The 27,933-nt window shown below is 40.6% G+C and overlaps 1 protein-coding gene across 1 annotated transcript; it reads right to left on the reverse strand.

Annotated features, from left to right (window-relative positions):
- Positions 1–843: 843 nt before the first annotated feature.
- FABP12 (fatty acid binding protein 12) lies at positions 844–9,827 on the reverse strand. Its single transcript, XM_002710657.5, has 5 exons — positions 9,740–9,827; positions 8,970–9,106; positions 6,759–6,931; positions 2,437–2,538; positions 844–978 (listed from the first exon to the last, which is right to left on the reverse strand). Exons 2-5 carry the CDS (start codon positions 9,040–9,042, stop codon positions 928–930), a joined length of 399 nt encoding a protein of 132 aa, XP_002710703.1. The 5' UTR covers positions 9,043–9,106; positions 9,740–9,827; the 3' UTR covers positions 844–927.
- Positions 9,828–27,933: the final 18,106 nt, after the last annotated feature.

Here is a 27,933-nt window from a genome sequence, read left to right on the forward strand (position 1 = left end):
GTTTCCTGAAGCTCCCACAGCCTCTGACCCTGATGTCAGGGCAGTGCTGGGCTCCATTCCAATGGTAAACTGCTTCTCTCCTGTCTCTGCGCAATGAGCTGTCATCTGTGCCTACAAAAGAGCTGTGCATGTCCACAACCATGCACTGGGTCTCAGGAAAATAGTTCCATCCTCTGCCTGGAATTCTCTCGCTGTCCAGTCCAGGTAGCTCAGGAGACAGTCGTCTTCCTATGCCTTCCATGATCTTCTTTCTCCCTTCAACATACTGAAAGATAAGAAGACACTTCTCTCACCTGTATCAGAACATCTCAGAACATCAGGACCCTCTCTCCATCAATTTAGGCAAATAAACAGTGAGACCACAAGTGCAATGGGAAACTAAGCCTAATACTGTGCGAGGTTTGGTGCAAATAGAACAAGATGTTCTTTGTGATGGCTTTCAGCAATGATGGTGGAGCTCATAGTGTTCTCTGTAACAACAGTTTGATCTTATAGTTGAGTGTTAATTACTGTCTTAATTTTAAACATGTTTCTTATCAATTCATATATAACTGAGGTGTTACTCATGAGAAACATGTCCTAACTAGTTTCTTCAAATATTAGTTTTTTTCTCAGTATAGAGAAGATCACATTGAATTTAAAGGATGGACATATATGCCAAATGAGAGTAAAATCGACATGAAATGCTTCTGTGAATATATTATCCCAGGCCTATACTAAACATGTTATATGACCCTAGTTTTTCATCACTACCAATGCCAAGGTCTTATATGATGCCCACATAATTCACAGGGCAACAAAATTGTTGATGCTTGAGCAAAGAAAGGTTCTCTCCTATAACAGTTGTGTTTCAGTTCGGAGTTTTATTTCAACAACCTCAGCAGTTTGGATCACAGTTTGGAAGTGCTTACGACCTTGAGAGTTTGTCTACACTCTCTCATATGTCCGTGTACAGATGACATTGTTCACAGCACTTTCCTAGGAGACAAAAAAAGGATGAGATGTTTGGGTATTATTGACAAAATTGTCATTTAGAAAGATGCAAACTATTATCCATTCATCCATTTATTGAAAGTCTTGAAAATAGATCTATGTAGTCTATAAATTGGACCTATTTGTTAGCTGGTTTGCAATATATATATATATATATATGGAAAATCAAATAAAGAATATAGAATGATAAATAGATATGATTTGCCACATACGAGAGTACTTCAAAATAGACAGTTGAATTTCAAGATAAATTTATTGTGGTGCAAAAAAGTTTTTGAAATCCATGCATACAAAAGTTCATGGAAAATGCTTATCATGAAAAAACTATTCATGGATTTCAAAATTTTGTTTGTTCCAAATAAACTTTTGTTCTATTTTCCATGAACTTTTAAAAATACCATGTACATAAATAGATGTATGTATAATGTAAAAATATTTGTATGAAAAAAGCAAAGGCATATCTATGTTGAGGCATTTTTACTGTCTTACATACTCTACATTTTTCAGATAATAATACTAACTTACATTGATGTAGTATTTTATTATTTTCAGAGCATGTCATCTTATTTTCTCAGGAAACCTTCCATGAACATATTGTCTACATTTTTTGAGAAATTTATTAATACATTAGATTCTCAGGGTCATTATCCACATCGTGAAGGCGAGAAATTTAAATCTTGTAGAGAATAAATAGCTTGCTCAAAGTCACACAGAGTAAACGGCAGAGATGAAAACTCACATGCTTGAATTTCTAGTCCAGTGTTCTTGTTAACGAACCATTTATCTACCAGCTATTTATTGAACTGTTTACTTGCATGCTTATTGACCAATGTCATTATAAGAAGCAATAAAGTCAATCATGCTTAGTCTTCTCCTCTTTTGACTTTATAAAGAATAAAATGCACTCTTCATTGTAGAAAGGAAAAAAAAATCCCCATATTAAGAAATGAGAATAGGTTTTCTTTTCTCTCTCTTTTTTTTTTACCTTGACACAATCTTACATATTCCCTTAGTGTTCCTTATGACTTAAATCACCTTTTTACTCATCTTGGTGCAGATGGAGTTTGGGAGCAGGAGAATCACTGACACACTTTCCTCCCCTCTGTAGAAGTGGGAAAAGTGACTGGAAAACCTTCCTGAGAGGCATACAACCCCCAATCCCTGCTGAAATCTTTAGTGCACAAATACATCCTTGCCTTGGTATTCCCAGGGGCCAAAGAACTGGGCTACACAAGTTGTGCACTCTTTGGCTTTTCAGTTCGTCCATCCATGCACATTTCATTATAGCCATGATTTTACATTTATCTGCCAGTATTTTTCCTCAGTTCTTATCAGAGAAGAGAAACAGGAAAGTGGCATTCATCTTCACTGTTTTGGAACAAGTTGGATGCTTTCATAAACTAAGCCTTGCAGAAGGTTAGAAAATAGTGATAGCTCACTCACCACCACCATTTTCCCATCCACCAACTTTCTCCTGATGGTGGTTTCCTTGTCTCCCCAGTCCTGAGTGTGGATCATGGCATCATTATCCAAGGTTACTGTACTCTGAAAAACAGACAACCAAATTCAGATCAGATCATCACACTTGAACATGAAAAGTTCTTAGGTGCCCAATTCTTTTCAACTGTTGCAATTCTCTCTGGTGGCTTTAGGAGGGTGCTTACAATCCTATTTATGGTAAAACTTTGTCAACAATAAATTCATTAGCTGATTTTAATGGCAAAATTTCAGTTTAACAAGCATAAAAATATAATAAATGTTATCTTAAAGAGTAGGTGGAGTTTTCTTGTCTTTTAATGATTGAACAAGGTGTTACAGTTTCAGGTTCAAAAATATATGTGGGGGCCGGAGCTGTGGCACAGCGGGTTAAGGCCCTGGTGTGCAGCGCCAGCATCACATATGGGCACCAGTTCAAGTTCTGGATGCTCCACTTCTGATCCAGTTCCCTACTATAGCTTGGGAAAGCAGTAGAAGATGGCCCAAGTCCTTGGGGCACTGCACCTGCATGGGAGACCTGGAAGAAGCTCCTGGCTCCTGGTTTCAGATGGGCCCAGCTCCAGTCATTGCGGCCACCTGGGGTGTGAGCTAGTGGATGGAAGATATCTCTCTCTCTCTTTCTCTCTGTGCCTCTGCCTCTCTGTAAGTCTGCCTTTCAAATAAATAAATAAATCTTAAAAAGAAATATGTGAAGCAAATTCAAACTCTCATTGTAAGAGTTTATTTTTTTAAAAAAAAGGAAGTTTTGTTTCCTCTTCTTAACTACAACAATATTTTCCAGCATTTTAATCTGATTTTTGTTTAAGTTTAGCAGAGACATCTTTATTAAGCATTTTTGGTCAAAATTCTTCCATTTATTAACATAAAAGAATTTGAAAGCTCATATTTATTATTTAATTACCATCTATTTAAATAGTATAATAGTTTCTTCCATTGGGATATCACCCTCTGTGTAGTTTAACAAAGCTCTATTGAGTCTATTCATTTGAGAAACAAATAACTATTAAGCAACAATTATGTACTGAGGACTAGGAGACTAGGATCTGGGAAACAGACAAGAAATCCTGTTTTTGAAGTGATTACATTCTGGTGGGAATACAGGCAATAAATAAAATATACACAAATTTTGTATTATAAGTAAATGATGTACCCTGATGAGATATGAATGAAGACTAAGAGTGTTATTTAAGAGTAAGGCAATAAAATGCCCTGTGTGTCTGTCTCATGGGCTCTGGAGACTGTAAGTTTCAGATGGTGCAGATGCAAGGTGGTAGGAAATCCTTTGTCCTGGGTTTCTGAAATATTAAGAGATCCTCATCCCCCACCCTACACTCACCTTTTTCATCAATCGCACTCCAACTCTGCATCTGTACTACGAGTTTGAAGTAAATCCCTAATGTTTGTGAACCCATTGAGAGCGTGTGATTCCACATAACCTGGTCTATACCAGCCAGCACAAATTTTATTGTGATTTATGTGTGGGAAACTACAGCAAAATGGAAGGAGAGAACTTTTGTCTAAGACGACTAGATGCTAAGCTGGGAAAATGTTTCCCAAGTGTGGTCTGCTAAGCAGCTGTATCAGAATCCTTATATGATCAAGTGTGATTGTTCAGGCACCCACTCCAGACATGAGAGCCCCTGAAAATGGGACTGATCAGTCGGCTTTTTCCAGAAACATCTCAGGAGGGTTATATGTGTATTACTGTCTGACATCCTTTTTGACCTAGGTTTTGTTCTTTAAATTTTTATTCATTTATTTTCATTTTACACAAAAGACAGAGACCTTCCATCTGCTGGTTCACTCCCCAAATGTCTACAATAGCCATGGCTGGGCCAGGCTGAAGGCAGTAGCCTAGAATGCAATCCAAATCTCCTGCTTGGGTATCAGGGATCCAAATATTTGGACCATCCCAGCTGCCTCCTAATATCTTCATTAATAGGAAGCTGGAATGAAAGCAGATTTGGGACTCAAACCCAGGCCCTTCAATATAGTATACTGTTGTCCCAAACAGTGACTTCCTTCTTTTTTTATTAGATTATTTGTTTTTATTGATTCACAATAATTGTACATGTTTATGGGGTACAATGCAATATTTCAGAACATACATACATTTTAATGATCAAATTAGGATAATTAGCATCAATCACTTCATATACTCAAGATTTCTTTGTAGTGTGAACATTCAAAAGTCTTTCTTCTAGCTATTTGGAAATATGCATTATATTATTTTTAACTATTGTTACCCTACTGTGCAATAGAGCACCAGAAAGATTAGTTTTACAATAAGGAAAAACATACTTTTGAATACAATAAAAGTGAACCTTTCTGAGTTTTAATTTATATACTTTTTTTACATTTTTCTTCTTTTTTAAAAAACTTTTATTTGGTAAATATAATTTTCCAAAGTACAGTTTATGAATTACAATGGCTTTTTCCCCCCCATAACTTCCCTCCCACCCGCACCCCTCCCATCTCCCGCTCCCTCTCCCATTCCATTCACATCAAGATTCATTTTCAATTACCTTTATATACAGAAGATCGATTTAGTATATGTTAAGTAAATATTTCATCAGTTTGCACCCACACAGAATATAAAGTGTAAAATACTGTTTGAGTACTAGTTACAGCATTAATTCACATTGGACAACACATTAAGGACAGAGATCCCACATAAGGAGTAAGTACACAGTAGACTCCTGTTGTTGACTTAACAATTTGACACTCTTGTTTATGGCGTCAGAAATCTCCCTAGGCTCTAGTCATGAGTTGCCAAGGCTATGGAAGCCTCTTGAGTTCACTGACTTTGATCTTATTTAGACAAGGTCATAGTCAAAGTGGAAGTTCTCTCCTCCCTTCAGAGAAAGGTACCTCCTTCTTTGTTGGCCCCATTCTTTCTACTGGGATCTCACTCGCAGAGACCTTTCATTTAGGTCCTTTTTTTTGTTTTTTGTTTTTTGTTTTTTTTCCAGGGTGTCTTGGCTTTCCATGCCTAAAATACTCTCATGCGCTCTTCAGCCAGATCCAAGTGCCTGAAGGGCTGATTCTGAGGCAAGAGTGCTGTTTAGGAAATCTGCCATTCTATTGGTCTGCTTGCTGTGTATCCCACTTCCCATGTTGGATTGTTCTCTCCCTTTTTATTCTATCAGTTAGTATTCACAGACACTAGTCTTGTTTGTGTGACCCCTTTGACTCTTAGACCTATCAGTGTGATCAATTGTGAATTGAAATTGATCACTGGGACTAGTGAGATGGCATTGGTACATGCAATCTTGATGAGATTGTATTGGAATCCCCTGGCACATTTCTAACTCCACCATTTGGGGCAAGTCCGATTGAGCATGTCCCAAATTGTACATCTCCTCCCTCTCTTATTCCCACTCTTATATTTAACAGGGATCACTTTTCAGTTAAATTTCAACACCTAAGAATAAATGTGTGTTGATTACAGAGTTCAACCAATAGTATTAACTAGAACAAAAAAAAATACTAAAAGGGATAAAGTATTAAATTGTACATCAACATATACTTTTTATTTTTAAACATTCTTTTTTTAGAAACTTAATTATCTTTGAAGAACACAAGAATGATACATATTTTGCAAGCACTTAGACATAACTATAGCTTATGATACATAAGATTATCCTCCAATCAATACACTAGAATGAAATTAAATCTTTGAAAATGAGTTTTACTATTAACTCTCATAATCCAACTCTTTGAGGACTCCTGCATGGAAAGTTAGTGCACAGTGACTCCTGTTGTTACTTTAACAATTAACAGTCTTATGTATCATACCAGTGATCACCCAAGGCTCTTGACATGAGCTGCCTGGGCTATGGAAGCCTTTTGAATCCACAGACTCCTTCAGTATTTGGACAAGGCCATAAGCAAAGTAGAAGTTCTTTATTCCCGTCAGAGAAAAGTACATCCTTCTTTGATGACAATTTCTTTCCACTGGGGTCTCACCCACAGAAGTCCTTCATGTAAGATAATTTTTGCCATAGTGTCTTGGCTTTCCATGCCTAAAATGTCCTCATGGGCTTTTCAGTCAGACCAGAATGCCTCAAGGGCTGTTTCTGAGGTCAGAGTGCCACTTAAAGTGATTGAATGACTTAACTCCTGTGACAAACACTTACTCCTAGAACTAGGTTTTAGGCAAAAGTTTATCTAATTAAAACTTTAGACATGTTGCAAACAGAATTGCATACTTACTTGGATGATTCCTAATTAATATTCTTATTTTACCTGAAAGTTAGAGACTTTACCTTGGTTTTACGGCCACCTGGGGTAGTTTCTTCAAACTCTTCTCCCAGTTTAAAAGAGATCTTGTTGTTTTTAAAGATGCTTTTGGTTTTTATAGTGATCACATCTCCATTTGTGCTGATGGTCACAGTGGGTTTGGCCAGAGAGCCCAGTTTTCTGCTGGCTTTTCCAATTCCTGGAAACCAGATAAAAGCAAATAGAGTTAAGTCTGTTGGGGCTCTAGGAACTCACATTATCTGTATAATTCTTTGCTAACTAGGTTTGTGAGTTCACTAGATTGAATGCTACATGAATTCAAATATCTGAAGCCAGAGCTCCACCAGTACATCTCAACATAGATTACTTATTGCAGAAAAGCATCAGTCCCTAGTTTTGTTTCTTTAGTGATTGTCCTGTTTCTCTAGTTAAATAGATATTCATCTTGCTGATTCATAGACTCCTTTGAAAATCTAATTAAAGCTATGAACCATCTCCCCATTTTAAAAATATACCCATTCACATACAAACAAAATTCTTTGGTATGGGTTCTTCCAGATCTTTATGTCTTCCCTTACATCTTTATATATACAGACTTTCAAGATTTGTTTTCTCTATTTATGTAATTTTTTATTGTGGTAACATATACTAATGTAAACTTAGCATTTTAATCATTTTAAGTGAACAATTCAGTAGCATTAAATATATCAAAATGTTGTGCAACCATCACCACTATATGTAAGCTTTGTAAAATATAAATATTATATCTGTTGTAATTCAACTTGCGTTTGCCTCTTACCTGTATGTCTTATCTGTATATCTTCCATGTCAGTCCATACATATAGATATGTATTTAACTCCACATATGTATTAACTAAAATTTATTTTATCTGCTCCTCATTGATGAACAATTAGTTTGTTTTCAATCTTATTGCAATAATTCTGCAGTGTATACCTTTGCACATGTGGCTTGTGGGACAGCAGGTTAAGATGCCACGTGTGATGCTGGCATCCCATATGAGCACCAATCCACATCCTAGCTGCTCTGCTTCTGATCCAGCTCTCTGCTAATCTTCCTGGGAAAGCAGAGAAGATAATCCAAGTACTTGTACCCCTACCAGTGTAGGAAACATGGGTGACATTCTAGACTCCTTGCTTTAGCTTGGTCCAGGCCAGCCACTGTGGTCATTTGGGGAGCAGAGCAGTGGAAGGACGATCTCTATCTCTCTGTTTCTCTCTGACATTCTGCTTTTCAAAAATTTGACAGAGGGAGAGACAGAGAGAGAAATTGTCCATCCACCAGTACCTTCCCCAAATGGCCACAATAGCCAGGCTGGGTCAGGCTGAAGCCAGGAGCCAGGAATTTTTTCTGGGTCTCCTATGTGAGTGTGCAGGGGCCCAAGCACTTGGGCTATCTTCCACTGTTTTCCCAGGTACATTAGTAGAGGGCTGGATCAGAAGTGGCAGCCAGGACAGGAACTGATGCCAACATGGGATACTGGCATTACAGGCAGCAGCTTTCCCCATGATGCCACAATGCTGGCCTAAAAAAAAAAAAAAAGAAATGGCTTTCTAAATTTCCAAGACAATATATATTAGAAAAATACAATAATGTGTCACAGAATTCATATTGTGAAACATGGCTACAAGATGCAACAGGCTGGATCATGGTATCCCAAAGATATTCCTGCCCTAATCCCTGGAACCTGTGGATGTCACTCTATAGTCCAAAGAGCACTTTGCAGACATGGTTAAGGATCTTGAGACAGGGAGATCATTAAACGAATCACAAGTTTTCCTTGTAAGAGGGACTAAAGAAGGAGACAGCAAGACAGCAGTTTGAGACCAGGAGCAAAGATTGAAGTGTTGTGGCTATTTGCCATGGTATGCCAACAGTCACAAAAAACTGGAAAATATGATCAGTTCTGAAGATTTGCTAAAGATTAGAGTAAATTCAGTAAAAATAATCACTAAAGTGATTGTGTCATTTTGAAAAAAATCATTTTTTATTTTATAAATAATATATCCACTTTTTTTATGTGAATTCATGATAAATTACATGAGGGGTATATAAATTTCAACCTACTGAACTGCTTCTTGGTGCTGAATCATTGTTTTTTCTTTGTAAAAACTTAAAGAATCCAAGACTTAATCCTAATTCACACAGAGCAGGTGCTGTGCTATCAAAACCCCTTGCTTTTTTTTAACAATACAATATTTAGGTAAATATGGCTCACCTAGTTCTTTCATATATTCTTCAAAATTTTCACAAGAAACGGACTTCCACGTTCCTTGGAGCTGGTCCACCATTCTGTCTGAGTTGAGTTGTTCCCAAAGGAAAAGAGCTTCATGTACATGTGCGTGTTGGTGTTCCCTGAAAGAATATTGGGATGGTTTTAATATAGTTCTGGGCAGAGAGTCCAATAAGAAAAGTCAGGAGGAATAAGAAAACACAGAAATCCTAAGCCTTGTGATTTTCCATGAATATCATCTAAAGCAGAAAACCTCTTTTAAATGTAAATGAATAGAGATGAAGATAGAAACGTGGCAGGGTTTTTAGCAGGACTACTTACAAGTTTCCAGCACCAATTTAGCATCAAAACTAGATGTCACTTCCCTTCCCTCGGATTCGCCACACACATATAAGGGAGGACCTGTACAGCCGTGTTTGTGCCATCGGACTCCTAGATACCTAGTCTCTCATGTTCTCTGAACAAGAGTTAGCTCACATTCTCACACCTGAAAATTTGAACTAAAAACCAGACAATCTTCATAGATGTTATTTGACATTTGAAGTAAAAAGGTTAGTTGGGGTCCAGGACAATCATTTTCATCCATGTACATCCTGAACAAAAGACTGGAACAGAGAAATAAAAGCCAGGGAGAGATCTTGTCATACACCCAGGTACACACACACACACACACACACACACACAGTCTCATTATTGTTCCAGGTGTTAGCTCAATCTCCCAAAATCTTAGAGAATCATCATTGCCATAAGCATACCGAGTATCTTCTTAGTAAATCTTCCTTAATTACTGTTAGTTTTTGTTCCTTTCAACCTTGATGGTAACAGTCTGATGCCCACTGAAATCTGTAAGAAATCAGGACAAGGAACAAGGAAGTAATGCAAATTCATCAACTAGGAAAAGGAGATTTCAAATGTTAAGATAAAGGACAAACATGTTCTTATATATGCCATCACTCCCAAGAACATCATTGTTAATTCTAGGCAGTGCTTGATGTCCACATGTTCACATAGAGTTACTAAGAAAAACTGAATTGCCCTGAAATTCTTAAAAATTAACTTAAGACAGGAAAGAAGTACAGCATTTTATAATTCCCATTAAAATGTTAAATTTCCAAGTTTCAATATCAGCAGAAGCACCTACTCAGGCTAACAGTCTTACTGACAACAATTCAACCAACTTTACAGAACTGTATTTACAGCAAATGAGAGACTAAACAATTTCGCATATTTTGTTTAAAATGTCCCAATTATAGTCAGTAAAAATACCATAGTTTTTTCACTGATTGTCCTTTCCTGAGCTAGTAGGTTAGCCTGATGGTATTTTCCACATTAAGATGTATAATTGTCAACTTCATAAACAAGATACTGAAGCAAGGAAATGATCCACTACCAAGGGTACTAACATTAAGTACAGGAGGTCCTTGATCCCAGGATTTTTCAAGAAAATGTTACATGTGTTATCTTTGCTGGATGCGCCTTGATTCTCCACTCAGGAAACTCATTGATCAGAAATCACCACTGTGGAGAAGATACCCCCATTGGAAGCAGTGTTCATTGATCTCTGTTGCTGGTAGGTTAGAGACCATGTATGGCTTCTATCTCTACCACTGTGGCTCCTCCGCACACACGTCATCTATTGAGTCAGATCAAAGACTGGCTAACATCCTAACATCAACTACCGCCTGGTCATTTTGTCTACTTAGTTGTTCAGTGCCTCTTTGGTGATGGATGCTTCCTGATTTCCATTAATACATGAGCCAAAAACTCTTCTCACGTGATGCTCACTCACATAAACCCTTCTACTCTCATCTAAGCTGAATGTCCTTGGCTGCAACTTTTCAGTTCTTCCCCTTCTGAGCCCTGGCCAGACCATCAGACTACTCACCTCTACTCACAAGTGTACTTATATTCCTGTCCCAAGCCACTGCTCCCTCAACAATGAATGGCAGCAAGTGCATCACTCTGAGCTTTGTCCCTTCAGATGACGTTTTCATACCAATATCTCAAGTCCACCCCCACCACACGTGTAGTAAAACCACTGCCCATTTTCAGCTGGTCCCCACACTGAGCTTACCAACCCATAAAACATGCTCAGGCTTTCTCTCCCCCTTCAGCTGGTCACTTGGCATCTCATAGAGTCCTGGGCATGATCTGAGGGAGGGGTGCTGGTACAGCCACACTGAGTTATGTGGGGATCTGGGATACCTCCTCGCGTAGTTACCTTCTGATTGCCAGCCTGCTCAGGCTTGATCCGAGACACACAGTTTCGATCTTATGGTGGATGGACTGCTTCTGGGTCTGGCGGGGTCTGTGACTCTGTAGGTCTAACGGAACTCGACTCATAATGAACAGTTCTGAATGCATTGTTACTTGGCATCCCTCTGTCAAGAATTCCGTGCCTGATGGGCCCTGGTAACACACCAGGGACTCCTTCTGAAAAGGTGTATAAGTCTCTGTTGCAGAGGTTACAGCCTTGCTGCAAAACCCCAGAAGCCTATGTTGTGTAGCTCCCACTGGATCTTCATGTATGTACACCACACTGCACTTTGTTTTACAGCTAGCACCTCCAACATCACAGAATCTGTCAGCCACATGGTCCAGGGAGTTATATGGTTGCCCTAACTTTCTGTAGATTCCCTTCCTGCTCCAGGCCCATCAAAACAGGAAGCCTTTCATGTTATCCAGTGGATGGGCTGAAGCATGCTTCTACAGGTGCACTATGTAGCCATCACAGGTCCCACAAGTATCGTAGTAGAAGAGGCAAAATGCAGCAAGTTGACGTCCTCACATACTGTCTCATTCCCCTTTGTATTCATGAGTCTGGGCACTGTTTAAAGTTTATTTGGCTCACAATTCTGGAGCAGGAAGGCTCGTACTGCATGACACTGTTGTAGAATGATGTCCCCTGGCTGTGTCACAACATGGCACAGTGGACAGGGACCCTGCTGTGTACAAAAAGGACACATCTATGAGCAAGGAAGCAAGAGGTGGAGGGAGAGGGGACAGACTTCCTCATTTATAGTTCATTCTCTCCTAGGAACTAATCCAGTTTTATATCTTAAATAAATTTTTTTAAAAAATAAATCTTTTAAAAAAACCACCCAAACCCATTCAGTAAGACCAACATTAAAACCTTCTAAGGCCAGTTTCCCATGACTTAATTACCTACTACTAAGCCCCACCTCTTAAATATCCTACCACCTCAATACTGTTTCATTAGGGACTAAGCTTTCAGCACATGTACTTTGGGGAAACAAACTATATCCAATCTATACAATGATTTTGACTAAACAGAACCCCTAAAATATTTCCAACATTGAAAATTCCCCAGTCATCACCAACTTTAATTCCCATACCCTGTATTGCATGTACCTTCTTAAGGCCTCAGTATGCCAGCCACTTTTTCATTCACCTGACTCTTGTGCCACATGTCTAGACAGCACAGTCTTATCTGCATCTCCAGCCCTTGAATTCCTAAGACCCTTCAGAGTAGTACTATTTTCTGCCATTCCCCCACTCCACCACCACACGTAGTATTTTTGGATTCACCATCTTAGTCAGGGATAGATGGGAGGTAAGAGTGTAGGGGATGAGAGAGGGCAGGGGTACAATTTTCATGAACTTCTACTTTCCTCTCATTTGGTTAGAATGAGAAGAATTCAAGGTGGAGATGACTCCAACAGCCAAGGATGTTCATCCTGATTAGAGAAATGACCATTGAAAGAATCCACTAGCCAGCTTGACCTACTGAGAAGCAGACTGACAAGGATAGTGTTTATTACCCAACCCTCCATACCTTCACTCTAACATGATGCTTCAGAGAGCTGTGAATCAATGATAATCCAGACTTTATGCCCTAAAATGTTTGTGTATTCTTCTTTCCTCATTGCCTATTTTTTAAATGGGAGAAATTAAGAATATATTTTGAGTATGGCATTTCAGGATTCTTCCTCTCAAAGAGGACTTGCCACTTCTTTAGTCAATGTTTTCTGAGTCTGAAAACTGGTTTGGGTCTGGGATCTGATGAAAGGATCATGACTTTTTATTGGAGTGATCATTCTTAGCCTGCTACTCAACCATTATTTCCTCCTTTTGATTATACAAGTAAATGTGTACATATATATGTGTGTGTATAAGCATGTTTATATATAAGTATATACATATATATATAACATATAAGTATGTATATATATACAAGTAAGTGGGATTGTGTGTGTGTGTGTGTGTGTGTGTGGCAAGAGGTGGAAGAAAGAGATACAGCTTGACAGGGAGAGGGAATTCCTATCAGTTGGTTCACTCCTCAAATGGCTGCAACTAACAGGCTGGTCCAGGTCAAAGCCAGGAGCCATGAACTTAATCCAAGCCTCCTACTTGAGTGCAGGAACTCAATCAATCCTAGGTACTCTGATGTGGTATGCAGAGGTCCTTACCATTAAGACAATGTCTGCCATTCAATTTTCTTTTAAATACTTCTGTAACTCCTCCTAGGTCAACTCTGCTTAGCTGTGATGTCATCCTAGATTGTCTTTCAGAACATAATCATTTGATTGCTCTTCACATACACACACAAACACATACACACACCCTCTACCCAGATATGTTTCAAGATCCTCAGTGGATGCCTAAAACCATGATAAATATATATAATATATATAGGTATATATATATACATTTTCCTATGCAAGGATACCTATGATAAAGTTAATGTATAGATTATGCATAATAGTAACTAAAAATAAAACAGAACAGTTATAATAATATACTGTAATAAACCTTATTGTGCATGTAGTCTCTTTGCCTCTCTGTATCAAACTATTTATGGTCCTCTTCTCACTCTTCTTTTGATGATGAAGGATGATACAATGCTGTAACTGACCACAGGTGACTGCAACTCTGGAAAGGAAAACCTCAGATAAGAGGGTACTATACTCACATGTGCACACACACACATATTTTCATTCTACAGAAAGATATTGGGATTATGTTGATCCATAGCAGAAGTACTGACCTCATTCTTTCTCTACAAAGGAAAAGGAATCCCTACCATACAAGAGTTTCAAGCCTTGGGCAATGCGAACTTGAGTTATTTCAGTTAAGCAATTTGAAGCATATTGGAGCCAAACAGGTTATTGTGGGAACTCCACTAAGGCATGCAAGGCCTTACTCATTTGTTTTTCATTCAAAGAACACTTGGGTCCTTACTAACTTAAAGGTCCCCCTGCTGGGTCTCTTCCACTACTAAGTACATACAGTGGGAACTGAGAGATGTCCAAAATGTTTCAAACAGTATGAAAGAGATCCTAAAACCACATTAAACTCACTAATGCTTTCATATAGGTATCTAGCAATATAGTAGACAGACAAGTAGACACAACAACTCAGTATTTTAGAGCAGAGGTTGGCATACTATGACATATAAGAGAGGTCCTTAAAAAAGTTTATGGGGGAAAAATTCATGGGAAATGGATATCAGGGGAAAACTATGCACAAATTAAAAAAAATTTACAGGGCCGGTGCTGTAAAAGCAGCCACCTGTGGTGCCGGCATACCATATGGGATCCCAGTTCAAGTCCCAGCTACTCCACTTTTGATCCAGCTCCCTGTTGATGAGCCCAGGAAAGCAGTGGAAGATGGACCAAGTGCTTGGGCCCCTCCACCCACATGGGTGACCTGGAAGAAGCTCCCTGCTCCTGGCTGCAGATCAGCCCAGCTCCAGCCGTCGCCACCATTTGGGGAGTGAATCAGTGGATGGAAGATCTCTCTCTCTCTCTCTCTCTCTCTGTAACTCTTTCAAATAAATAAATAAATCTTTTAAAAAGTTTTACACCGAAATAAACTTATCCTTTAATTCCATCTTCACAAACTTTTGGAAGTACTTCCATAAAGAAACTCCAACTGCCACTTATAAAGTTTTCTCAGAACACAGCTGCATTTGTTCCTGTACACATCACCTCTGTCAGCTCTCCTGCTACCGTAGTGAAGCTGAGTCCTTCGCCACATGACCTGCCAATCCTCAAATATTTGCTCTCTGGCTCTTCCAACCAAAAATTGTCAAGCCCTGTTTTAGAGTCTTAGGTTTGATGATCTATAACTATTTTCTTCGCCTGGGAGAGAAGAATGGTGGGTAACAGTTTTCATTCCATAGCTTTCTTCAGCAATAGAAGATATTTTTATGAGTCTGTCCTGGATAATGCCAACAGAAAATTTAACACAAGGAGTCAAGGTCTGATACACAAAAAAAGTCATGTGAGAAATAGTTATCAGTGAACTACAGATGAGATTATTTCTTTTTTTTTTTTTTTTTTTTTTTGACAGGCAGAGTGGACAGTGAGAGAGAGAGAGACAGAGAGAAAGGTCTTCCTTTTGCCGTTGGTTCACCCTCCAATGGCCGCCGCGGCCGGCGCGCTGCGGCCGGCGCACCGCGCTGATCCGATGGCAGGAGCCAGGAGCCAGGTGCTTTTCCTGGTCTCCCATGGGGTGCAGGGCCCAAGCACCTGGGCCATCCTCCACTGCACTCCCTGGCCACAGCAGAGAGCTGGCCTGGAAGAGGAGCAACCGGGACAGAATCCGGCGCCCCAACCGGGACTAGAACCCGGTGTGCCGGCGCCGCAAGGCGGAGGATTAGCCTAGTGAGCCGCGGCGCCGGCCTATAGATGAGATTATTAAAGACTCACTCTGAGTGCTGCAAAGCAGAAAGACACAAAAATTAAAAATTAATTGACATGAGGCTGGTGCTATGGTGTAGCGGGTAAAGCCACCACCTGCAGTGCTGGCATCCCATATGGGCGCCAGTTTGAGACTTGGCTGCTCTACTTCCAATCCAGCTCTCTGCTATGGCCTGGGAAACCAGCAGAAGATGGCCCAAGTCCTTGGGCCCCTGCACCCGTGTGGGAGACCCAGAGGAGGCTCCCGGCTTTGGACCAGCACAGCTTTGACTGTTGCAGCCAACTGGGGAGTTAACCAGAGGATGGAAGACCTCTCTCTCTCTGCCTCTCCTTCCCTCTGTGTGTAACTCTGACTTTCGAATAAATAAATAAATCTTTTTTGAAAAAAACTAATTGACTAAAAAAAAAGGGTAAAATGACTCTCATGCTGTCTACATCTTTGAGTCCAATCTCAAACTGTGAATAATCTTGTTAAGTTATAAAGCTTCATTAGAAATAGCCCTGAGTGCCTGTAAAATCCTACTGCTTTTTTAGTCACCTTAGGGATGTTATGCCTTCAAGTTTTTGTGTACTTCTAATGCATTTAGATTAAAACCATGCTATAAGAAAAAAAAATCTGTATAGTGACTTCTTAAAGGAAACTGTATTGAAAACAGACACAGTCCCCTACTAAATTCAGGTGCTGTGGCACACACACACACACACACTCATACACAAAATGTGACCAAAAAACCTGCATGGTTCTCTTCTTGTACTGGGTGGGCTTTCCAGGAAGGGTGTTAATGGGACTTGGGAGAATGTGGCCCTCCCTGGCTTACACTTAATGTGTCACTGTTAGGAACAGTGGGAAAGGGCTGGCAACTCCACCACTCATGAGGCCCGGGGTGTTACTGTGTTGGCTCTACTATCCCAGTGACTAGCTGGGCAGTGAGCAGAAGACAGGAAACTGGAACAAGTCTGGAACAAGGCACACAGGCATCCAAGCAAGGAATGATGTGGCCTTGCTCCACTCCAACATTCCTCACACACTTGTTCTACGTTCTTTAGTAGAATTAGGAACTGCAAAGGGCTGAATTGTGCCACCAAAAAGATATGTTCAAGTCCCAACCCTCAGTACTTGTAGAGGTGACTTTGTCTAGAAATGGAATCTTTACAGATATAATTAAGGATTTCAAAATGAGATCATATTAAATTTAGTTACAACTTAGCCTCCGTCCTTCTAAGATGAAGGAGAGGGAGAGATTTGAAACACAGAAACCAAAGAAAAGGTTACATGAAGAACTGAGACAGAAAAAGGATGGCAGCCATAAGCCAAGGAATGTCAAGGTCCAGCAGCAGTGGCCAGAAGCTAGGAGAGAGGCAGGGAATGGCCCTGCTCCAGAGCCTTCTGAAGGCTGTCAACACCTTAATCTAGTACCACTGGGCTCCAAAACTGTAAGAGAATAAAATTCTGTTTTGTTTCATTTACATTTATTTGAGGAAAATTTATTCGAGAGCTCGCATCTGTAGCTTCACACCTGGTGCCAAAGCCAAGAACTGGGAACTCGATCCAGTTCTCCCATGTGGGTGACAGGCACTCAATTACTTGAGCCAGCATTGCTGACTCTCAGTGTCTGCAAGAGCAGAAAGCTAGAATCAGGAGCTGGGTTCAGCCCTCTCTAAACCAGGTGCTCTGATATGAGTCCTGGGCATCCTGACCACGTGGCTGCTTGCCACCCTGGTTTCTGTTGTTTTAAGCTACTAAAGTTATGGCAGTCTGTGCCGGCAAACCTGGGAAAGTAATACAGGGAGAAGCTAGTTTTAAAATCATAGATAAACTTACGGGCCGGCGCCGCGGCTCACTAGGCTAATCCTCCGCCTAGCAGTGCCGGCACACGGGGTTCTAGTCCCGGTTGGGGCGCCGGATTCTGTCCCGGTTGCCCCTCTTCCAGGCCAGCCCTCTGCTGTGGCCAGGGAGTGCAGTGGAGGATGGCCCAAGTGCTTGGGCCCTGCACCCCATGGGAGACCAGGAAAAGCACCTGACTCCTGGCTCCTGCCATCGGATCAGCGCAGTGCGCCGGCCGCAGCGCGCCGGCCGTGGCGGCCATTGGAGGGTGAACCAACGGCAAAGGAAGACCTTTCTCTCTGTCTCTCTCTCTCTCTCACTGTCCACTCTGCCTGTCAAAAATAAAAAAATAAAAAATAAAATCATAGATAAACTTACGTTTAAAATAGAGAGTGTATCTTATTATATCAAAAAAGCAGTGGGCCAGCACTGTGGCACAGCGGATTAAGCTGTCACGACACCAGCATCCCACGCCTGAGGCCGTTGGAGTCCCAGGTATTCTGCTTCCTATCCAACTCCCTGCCTGTGTGCCTGGGAAAGCAGAAGATGTCCCCAGTATTTGAGCCCCTGTCACCTACATGGAAGACCCTGACAGAGCTCCAGGTCCCTGGCTTCAGCCTGGCACATCCCAGACATTGTGGGCATTTGAGGAGTGAGCCAGTGGCTGGAAGAACTAACTCTCTTTTTCTCTCTCTCCCTCCCTTCCTCTCTTTCTCTCTCTCTCTTCCTCGCTCTCTCTCTCCCTCTCCCCCCCCCTTTCCTTTTCTTCCTCTCTGTCACTGTGCCTTTCAATAAATAAAAATAAAACTTTTAAAAAGTAGCATTTAAACTTGTTTGGAATTGCCTTTATTTTTCTGGGGTTTTAAAAAATCATTTTAAAGTAATAATACTAGCAGACTTCAAAGAGTTCATGGAAACATACATTATCTTTGAATTCTATTTTTTCCATGAGCCCTTTGATGTACCCTTGTGCTAGTCTTCATATTCACCAAAGATAGAATTAACTTTAAAAAATAACAAGAGTAAGTAATTACGATAATGGACTAAAAAGCTGAGTAATAATAGCAAATGTAATCATGGAGTTATAAAAGTTAGTTATTTATGAATTTCATGTGAAAAAACCATCTTCCATTTGTCCTCACCCCAACTCCTCTGTTCCCTCCCACCAGTTTTCTTGGAAGATCTTCGGAATCATAGATTTATGGGGGTGAATATTGATGGAGCTAACATTTAGACAGCAGGGGTGTTAGAGGGTGCTGGTGAACTGTACTATACAGTGCTTGTCTCTGCTCTGCTCTGCTCTGCAGCCAGCTCACTGACAGTCTTGGGATTGAGTGCTGGCTTACTGGTGCGGTCTGCTGCTAGGCAACCTTGTGACTCAGACAGATGAAAATAAGAGACAGACTTCCTGGAGGGATGAATGAAGATTGTGAGGTCAGAGCCTGAAGGCTCCCAGACCTATGATTCAGACCCCGCTGGGTTCCCAGGCTCTCTCGCCCTGGCTTCCTACAGCTGAAGCTGTTGGAACCACACCTGCATCCTTGAGCACTGGCCCCAGGCTTCCGGCCAATGACACTTCCATCAGATTATCATGTGCGCACCAACCCCCGTGGTTCCCAAGCGTGACTTGCATTTATAAAAACGCCAACTCCTGTGAACCACCCTAGATCTTTCTACTCAGAACTGCAGGGACAAACCTTGGGAATATGTATTTTTAAAACTTCTGGGCAATTCTCACTCAAGCCTAAGGGTCAAAACTTAAAGACAATGCTCTAGACCAATGGTTCTCAATGTGTGGTCCTTGGATCAGCCAGCATTTCTGTGGCCTGAGAATTTATGCAAATTCTTGGGACTCACCCCAGGTCTGCTGAGTCAAAATTCTGGGATTGGGACCTAGTAACATATGTTTTAATAAAGCCTCAAGATGGTTTTGATGCACGCTCAATTTTGAGAACCAACACCCACACTTAGACTCACTTCCTAAGGACATATTGTGGAAAGGAAAGAATGGTAACTTTAGAAACCCGGCAAATACTGCTTCAATCAGATGACCAAGTTTAACATTGTTAAGTCTCTCAGGTGTCACTTACCCTCAATGGGAAGCAAAGAGAAAAGACATCACTGCTGTGGTCTTCTTCCCAAACATTCATAATCCAAATTCAATCATTCTATAATATGAGATGATGAATTAAAAAATTGGGGGACATTCTACGAAATATTCAAATTTTCGGGGTCAGGGTAAAGAGGAAAACCTGAGACACTGTCACAGATGGGAGGAGACTAAGGAGATGTGATGAGTAACTGCAATAGGGGATCCTGAATTGGACCCTGAACAGACAGGGACACTGGTGGGACAACTGGAGGAATCTGACTAAAGTTTATAGTTTAGTTACTACTGTTGTAGTAATATTCATTTTTTCATTTTGACAAAAACATACTTTAGTTTCAGATGCTATAAATCGGATGAATGTTATATGGAAAGTCTCTCTGTAATATTTGCAGGTTCTCTGAAAATGTAAAATTATTTCAAAATTTAAAAACATTAAATCAACAAAAACACAAAATATAAGATTACAAAATTGTGGTTTCCAGATCAGCATCATCTTCCTGGAGGCTTGTTAGCAATGCAGATTATCACAAGCAAGCCTTCATGTAGTGAATGAGACTCTCACCTGTCAAAGATTCCTAGGTGAATCAATTACATGTTCAGTAAAATTTGAGAAACACTGCTCTTTCCCATAAGCCTGGGAATTTACCAACAGCTCAGCTTTGTCTGGGCCTGACCATGCTCTAGTTTTGATTACTGAACATCCATCTACTTTGAGAACCCATGCTCAGTGGCAGACTAATTCTTTTTATTTTTTTAAGATCTATTTATTTATTTATTTGAAAGGTAGAGTGACAGAGAGAGGGAGAGAAAGAGAAAGATGTTCCATCTGCTGATTCATTCTCCAAATGGCCACAATGGCTGAGGCTGGGCCAAACTGAAGCCAGGAGCCGATGATTCTACCTGGATATCCCAAGCAGGTGGCAGGGGCTCAAGTACTTGAGCCATCTTTCATTACTTTCCCAGGAGCATGAACAGGGAGCTGGATTGGAAGCAGAGCAGCCAGGGCTTGAACCAGAGTTTGGTTATGGGATTCTGGGGTTGTAAGTGGTGGTTTAAGCCACTGTGTCATAACACTGGTCCCTTACTGAGTGCTTCTGACCATGAAATCTCTGCACTACCCTCTTGGCCTCACACAATAACACATCCGATAATGCTTAGTTTCTTCCTGGATGACTAAAGTCTTACCTTTGATTCCTGACTGTGCCTGGGTCCCTGCTGCCTGCCACAGACTTCCCTCCTTCCTACAAACAGCCTGTCTGGTATTTCAAGTGCTGCCTTCTGGAATTCTTCTGTCACCTTGTGCCGTGTGTCTCCCATGCCAACTAGTGTATGGTGTGTCAGTGGGAGGGCATTTTACAATAATTTTGGATCTACTCCAGTATTCCATAGCTTTACAAATCCTTGTTGAATATACTTTATTAAATATACTTGATTTTCCTAATTACAGAATAATTTCAGATAAATTCAAATTACTGGAAAATAGGAAGAACAAGAAAAAAAATCTTACCCAGATCCCTACCATATAAGATAATCACCATTTTTAATTAGGTGGACTCCTTTATAGTCACTTTTATTATGCACTTTTCCATCTTTATGATTAGCAGGTATATAATTTTTGAATATTCATTGCTTTTCATGAATGAATATCTCATTGCTTTTCAAAATTGTTAGTGTTTGTTTTCAGGCATCCTTGAAACATAGTTCCTCATTTGTTACTAACAACCCCACCATTAATTTCAAAATGGTACTTGCTCATCATCTTCACTTTGGCTTGAATCACAGCCTGGGCAGTAAACTAGTTTTCCTCCTTATGATCCTTCCCAGTGGAGCCATGGTTATTAAAACAGTGTGAGATGATGTAGTCTCTTATGACAATCACTCTACGTTGCCCAAACTTGCTGAAAAACTATCATATGCAATTGCTTCTGGAATTTCTTCATTCACTTTAGATTTCACAGTTGATGTTAATACGACAGGAACTACTGCTTAGCCTGCAGCTAATTCGTTTCATAAAGCACGGATGTGATCCCAGAGCCAAAGATGGAAACGCTCAGCCTTTTTTGACAACATCTTCTAGTACTGAATATTTCTTTTTGTAATTTTTAGACTCTAAAGTGTAAAAATTTTATGCTGGAGTTTCTTAAGTTGCAGATGATCTCAAAACATTCCATTAGCCTTTTGATACAGTAGTGGCTTTTCTTCCTACAGTTGATGGTGAAGTCCACTTGGCTTGCCTTTGTGTGCAAGTTTCTTTCTCCACAGCAGCCAGAGGTCAATGCCCTCAGGTAGCCTTTGCTTCCTTCTTCCCAGATATCTTGCTTCCCTAGGTTTTGCAACTGTTTTAGTCACCGATGCTGTGAAAGATATTACTTTCCGGTCTATCCTGCTTAAAATGTGGGAAAATTCTTCCTCTTCTTCATTCATCAGCAACAAGATCAGAGTTTTTCAAAAAAAAATAAATAAGATTTATAAAGATTACAAGTGGGTACCTTCATGAGGTACCATGGCCCAAATACATGTCTCCCACTTAATACAACCAGAACCCACTCAGCATGTCCAGAGAGTTGCACATTGGTTATCTGTGACCTACCTGCTTCTATAGCCTTGTAGAAGTATCTTCTCCCAACTAGAGTCCTTCCATGACTCCAAGAGGCATGGAATCCCCCAAACTCTTCCCTATGCCCTCTCATCAGGCTGATTCTACATAATAAAATAACTGGAATGAAATTTACTTAATTATTAATGGTGATTATCTTAGATGGGGCTATGAGTACTTTTTCCCTTTCTTCCTACTTTCCAATAATTCCAATTGATCTAAAATTGTTCTGTAATTAGAAAAATAAATCCTACCTTAAATAATAAACTATGTTCAACAAAGACTTGTGAAGCTGAAAGGGTGTTGGGAGTTCAGATTAGAAATGATTGTAGAGTATCCCATCACTGATGTTACCAGGCAGAAAATAGGGCACACAGAAGCAGTTTTGTAGGACAAAAATGAATATGAATGCAGTTCAAATAGTTTAGTGTACCTAGGAGGAAATTAGGTAAACAAATATGATGCTCAAACAATAAAGATCTGGATCATAATAAAGAAACATTTGATGACCTGGAGTGAATGAGGTCCCTCTACATTGCAGTATAAAAGAGGGGAGCAGTTACAGAGCAACAGGACAAGCTGAGAGGGTATCAGAATAAAAGTGAGTTGGGTGGCGGAAAAGGGGGAGTATGTTCAATTCCTAGGATTTGTTGAAAGATAGAATAACAACAATCTAACTTAAAGATCTTCATTGGCATTATTTTTTATTCTAGAATTAGGTAACATTTCATTCCAAATTAGTGTTTGGATGAGCCAAGCAGAGGAGATTGGTTTTAAAGACAGAGAAACAAAGGAAGACAACAGAAACAAGGAACAAAAAAGCAGATTAGTCATTTCAAAGTTCCTTTTCTTGTAAGGTGGAAGCAGGGAGACAGAACAATAGAAAAAGTTCTGATTGGCAAACTTCCGATTACTGGGTTACTTTTTGTAAGGATTAAAGTATAATGGGATGTAAGATAAAAGCATGCCCTACCAATTGAAACTGGCCTGGTTGAAAACTTGTGTTGTTATCTCTTTCTCTACTGATTTCTCCAATGATTAGATAACTTAGTTTCAGTTGGACTCTGAGTATCCGTGAATCCATTTTGATGTCTATCCCAGTCTATTGGGGCCTAATGCCAGAGTTCAGTTCAAAATAAAACCAGATTTATTTATTTATTTATTTATTTGAAAGTCAGAATTATAGAGACGGAGAGTCAGAGGCAAGGAGAGAGAGGGTGGGGGGGGGGGAGAGAAAGCTCTTCCATCCACTGGTTCGTACCTCCAATGGCCACCGTGGCTGAGGCTGAGGCTGAGCCAGGCAGAAGCCAGGAGCCAGGAGCATCATTCGGGTCTCCCACATGGGTGCTGAGGCCCAAGGGCTTGGGCCATCTTTTGCTGCTTTCCCAGGTGCATTAGCAAGGAGCTGGATAGGAAGTGGAACAGTCAAGACACAAACTGGTGCCAGTATGGCCTGCCAGCATGATAGTCAGCAGCTTTACCTGCTATGTCACAGCACCAGCCCCAACAACATCAAATTTCACAAACTGTGTGTTTTTTTTTTAATTTATTTATTTTTTATTTTATTTATTTATTTATTGACAGGCAGAGTTAGTGAAAGAGAGAAACACAGAAAAAGGTCTTTCTTTTTCCATTGGTTCACCCCCCAAATGGCCGCTACGGCTAGAGTGTTGCGGCCGGTGTGCTGCGCCAATCCAAAGCCAGGAGCCAGGTGCTTCCTCCTGGTCTCCCATGGGGTGCAGGGACCAAGCACTTGGGCCATCCTCCACTGCCTTCCCGGGCCACAGCAGAGAGCTGGACTGGAAGAGGAGCAAGCGGCACAGAATCCGGAGCCCCAAGTCCCGGGGTGCCAGTGCCGCAGGCAGAGGATTAGCCTAGTGAGCCGTGGCGCCGCCCAAACTGTGTGATTTACAACAGCAATTTATTCTCTGGAAGTTCTGGAGGCTAAAATTTGGAAAACAGTGGCGACATCTCTGAAGGTTCAAGGGGAGACATCTACTCTGTTGGATCCATGCATCCCTCGTCTTGTGGTTCCTCTGCTCCAACCTCTGCCTGTCTTCACTTCTTCACTTCGCTTCGCTTCACTTCGCTTCGCTTCGCCTCTTCCTCTGTGTCTTACCTTCTGTCATCATTGGATTTAGGGCTCCTGTAAATAATCTAAGATGACTTCATCTCATGATCCTTAACCACATCTGCAAAGAACTTTTTTCAAACAAGGTCTCATTTCTGAGTTCCACAGATTAGGGTGTCCGGATGTGGATGTACCTTCTGGGGGCAAGCAGAGGGTAGTCAGAAAACAGTAAAAACCATAGAGAGCAGGCAGAGCTGTTTTCTCAGATCAGGCAATGAGAAGCCCTGCTGTTTAAAGAAAAGAAGAAAAAGTCCTGCTTAACTTTACGTATCACACCTTTTTCCAAATGTGTTTGGCACTCTCTTCTCCCAGTATAGATACAAACATGAACATGACTCAGTCCCAGCCCTCCAGGAGTCCCGTGGGAGAGGGAAGTGTGGGATCCAAATCATTGCAAAGCACGATTTAAGCACTAAAATAGAAAAATGCCCAATGTATCATGGAAGCCCAGGGAGAGGCAAAAGTAACCTTCTTTGAGTTCAAAGAAGAGTTTAATGAGTGTGCTCTGATTTTAAGAAAGGGGAAGGAGAGGTGTTGACTCTAGAAAGAGTTTTCATGATTGGTAGCTTACAAGCCAGGAAGTACTAAAGGATCACTGAGGACGTGTGGACGTTGGGGACCCTAGAGGGTGAGGTCTCAGGCATATATGTGAACAAGAGGTTGTGGCAGAGACTGAGTATGTCAGCAAAACATAAAAGGGTGCTGTAGGGGCTGGCGCCATGGCACAATAGGTTAATCCTCCGCCTGCAGCACCGGCATCCCATGTGGGCGCTGGTTCTAGTCCTGGCTGCTCCTCTTCCAATCCAGCTCTCTGCTGTGGCCTGGGAAAGCAGTAGAGGATGGCCCAAGTGCTTGAGCCCCTGCACCCGCATGGGAGGCCAGGAAGAGGCTCCTGGCTCCTGGCTTCGGATTGGCGCAGCTCGGGCTGTTGTGGCCATTGGGGAGTGAACCAACGGGAGGAAGACCTTTCTGTCTGTCTCTTACTCTCACTGTTTGTAACTCTATCTCTCAAATAAATGAATAAAATCTTTAAAAAAAAAAAAAAAGAGTGCTGTATACCATTCCACTCTAGATCTGAAACATTTAAGAGAGTCCCTAGGGATTGTGTATATATATATATATATATATATATATATATATGTGTGTGTGTGTGTGTGTGTGTGTGTGTATGTGTGTATACACATAGACAGAGAGAGAGAGAGAGAGATGATTGGGTTCCGGTTTTACAAAAACTACTTGAGGAGGATTGATTAAATGGAAACTAGATTCTGAGAGACCAATCAGTATAAATTAATTTAATGCAGCATTTTCCGAAACTAATTCATTAAAAGCTAGTCCAGTGAAACACTTTCTCTTTGGTCAAATAAATTGAAAATTGATGAAGGCTAAGAGGAGTTTGACAGTTTTGAAATTAAAAGAAAACAATTTTCTGTAGTGTGATTTTCTGCAAATGCATGTGACACTTGTCCGTCACAGTGTGAAAGGGCAGCCTTATTATTTCCCTTGTCTCTTTGAATGTTAGGAACTCACATGTTTCTAATTACTCTGGAAACTTGTCTTTTATTTCCTAAGGTTCCAAATCATGTTTCAAAAGTTTACTGGGCTTTTCAAAAAAACTATATTATATCATAGGGATTGTGTTAATTAAGGGGATCATTTAGAACTTCATTGTCCCTACACATCCCGCCAGCCCCCAAATTTCTTCTCTGTATCTTAAAGTCCACAGGCTAAATTCATGCAATTGGAAATCTTCTCTGGACAGAAGATAGTAAGTCCACCCTCCACCTGAATGCAGCCCACTCTCTTCCCTGGATTTATTCCTTTCGTCTTGTAGAATTAGTAAGGCACCAAGATCTCAGCGCTCCGTAGAAGACTGAAATGTCATGAATATCATGGGGCTTCTGCTTGAGTTCCATCAAGTAATGACTTTGTCATAGAGTCCCTCCTGAAAACAAGTTACCGTATTAGGTGGGAGTGTGTACTGATAATTATTTGGAGAAATGTTGGTTCATACAAGCATCCATAATGTTTTTGCTTATGTCTTTGTTATTAACCTAGGTATGCTTCTTACTAATTTATCAAAAAAGAGATGAAAGTCTGAAAGTGTTGTTTTTAACAACTGATTTTTTTACTTGCAAAATTAATACAATACATGCAGCATTGGAGTTTAGTTTCTGCACGGACATTATAGGTATACTAACCACTGTGTTATAAATTGCAAAATAGGTGGTGGGTATTCAGCTCAGCAGTTAGGCCCAGCATCCCGTATTGTGTGCCCTGAGTTCATGTCGCACTTCTGCTACCCCTTTCAGCATCCTGCTAATGCTCTCCCCGAGGAGCAGCAGGTGATGGCTCAAGTACTTGAGTCTGTAGCAATGGTGTAGGAGACCCAAAATAAGTTCCTGCCTCCTGACTTCAGCCTGGCCCAATCTCAGCTGTTGCAGCCATTTGGGGAGTGGACCACTGGAAGGGAGATCTGCGTGTCTGTCTCTCTTTCCAACTTTAAACAAATAAGAAAAATTTTAAGTAAATTTTAAATAATGTCCTATGTAACTCTTCAGACATATTCAACTAATATTTCAGGAAGTGTAAAATTACAACCTCTCAGAAGAAACCTTAGAGTCTTATGATCTTACCTATTTGCATTGTTTAAAATCCCTGTACAATTATGCACCACTTTCTCTGCCACACACTAGACTCTTGATTTTCTGAGCTTGAAGGCCTTTATACCTAGGAGTCCATCCACCTAGAACTTCCTTCCTATGGAATGTTACAAAGCCAGCCCTTTCTTGTTGTTCGGAAGACCTGAGGGATGGAACGCTGTCACTGGAAATCAGAGAGGAAGCGTTAAGAGTAGCATCAACCCTTGGAAATGAACCAAGCATTTGCTGGCCAGAAGAAGGGGCTCAGAATAGGCAAGAAGCAAAGGTGATCTTTGAGCTTCTCAGCTTAGGAGAATGGCCAAGAGTGGTACATCAGATAGTGACCCTGAGAAAGGGAGTGGAGAGGTCAATGTCACAATTCCTTCCCCATCATTTAAAATCTAAACAGCCCCAAGAAGCCAACATTCTAAAGGTACGTGTGATGCGGCACACTTGGTGGCAGTCTGATGTGAATTAGTGCGGTGAATCCATTTGTAATCTTTACTCCTCCTCCTCACATAGACTCCTCACATAGACTCACATTTTGCTGAGAAAATACTGTATTTGATTACAAGGTATTGCCCTCATAGTATATGGTAGGTGCCTGCCTCATTTAATGTTTCAGAAATATCTGATTCTAAGGCCTAAGGGTTTGGGAGAAGTAATTTTGCAACTATAATGAGTTCAGTTTGAAAGTTACATTGGAGGTGTTCAAAATGAAATGGTTCTGTCTGGATCAGGTGTACAATGGGGATAGATGTGAAAAACACATTTTTCAGTGAACTAGATATAATTTCCATAAAGTGATAATTTTAAGTGAAATGCTGAAATAATCTAGGAAAAAATATTTCCTTTCAGGAAGAGTTCTTAGCTGCCTTTAATGTGTATGTATAATATTTATATGTAATATAAAGTTATATATCTATATTAGCTCTGAATATAGATTTTCTCGGATTTTTTTTCATCCAAGCAGACCTCTT

Source organism: Oryctolagus cuniculus, chromosome 6 (assembly GCF_051225735.1).
Source record: "Oryctolagus cuniculus isolate XC-2025 breed Fujian yellow rabbit chromosome 6, ASM5122573v1, whole genome shotgun sequence".
Taxonomy (NCBI): Eukaryota; Metazoa; Chordata; class Mammalia; order Lagomorpha; family Leporidae; genus Oryctolagus; species Oryctolagus cuniculus.

Bases quoted from the DNA above. Each gene is read 5' to 3' on its own strand.
- FABP12 (XM_002710657.5), bottom strand. From the start codon at position 9,042: ATGGTGGACCAGCTCCAAGGAACGTGGAAGTCCGTTTCTTGTGAAAAT. The intron at 6,932-8,969 runs GTGAGCCATATT...TCTGGTTTCCAG, and splicing joins AGAATATATGAAAGAACTAG to GAATTGGAAAAGCCAGCAGA. The intron at 979-2,436 runs GTGAGTGAGCTA...TTTGTCTCCTAG, and splicing joins TGGATGGGAAAATGGTGGTG to GAAAGTGCTGTGAACAATGT.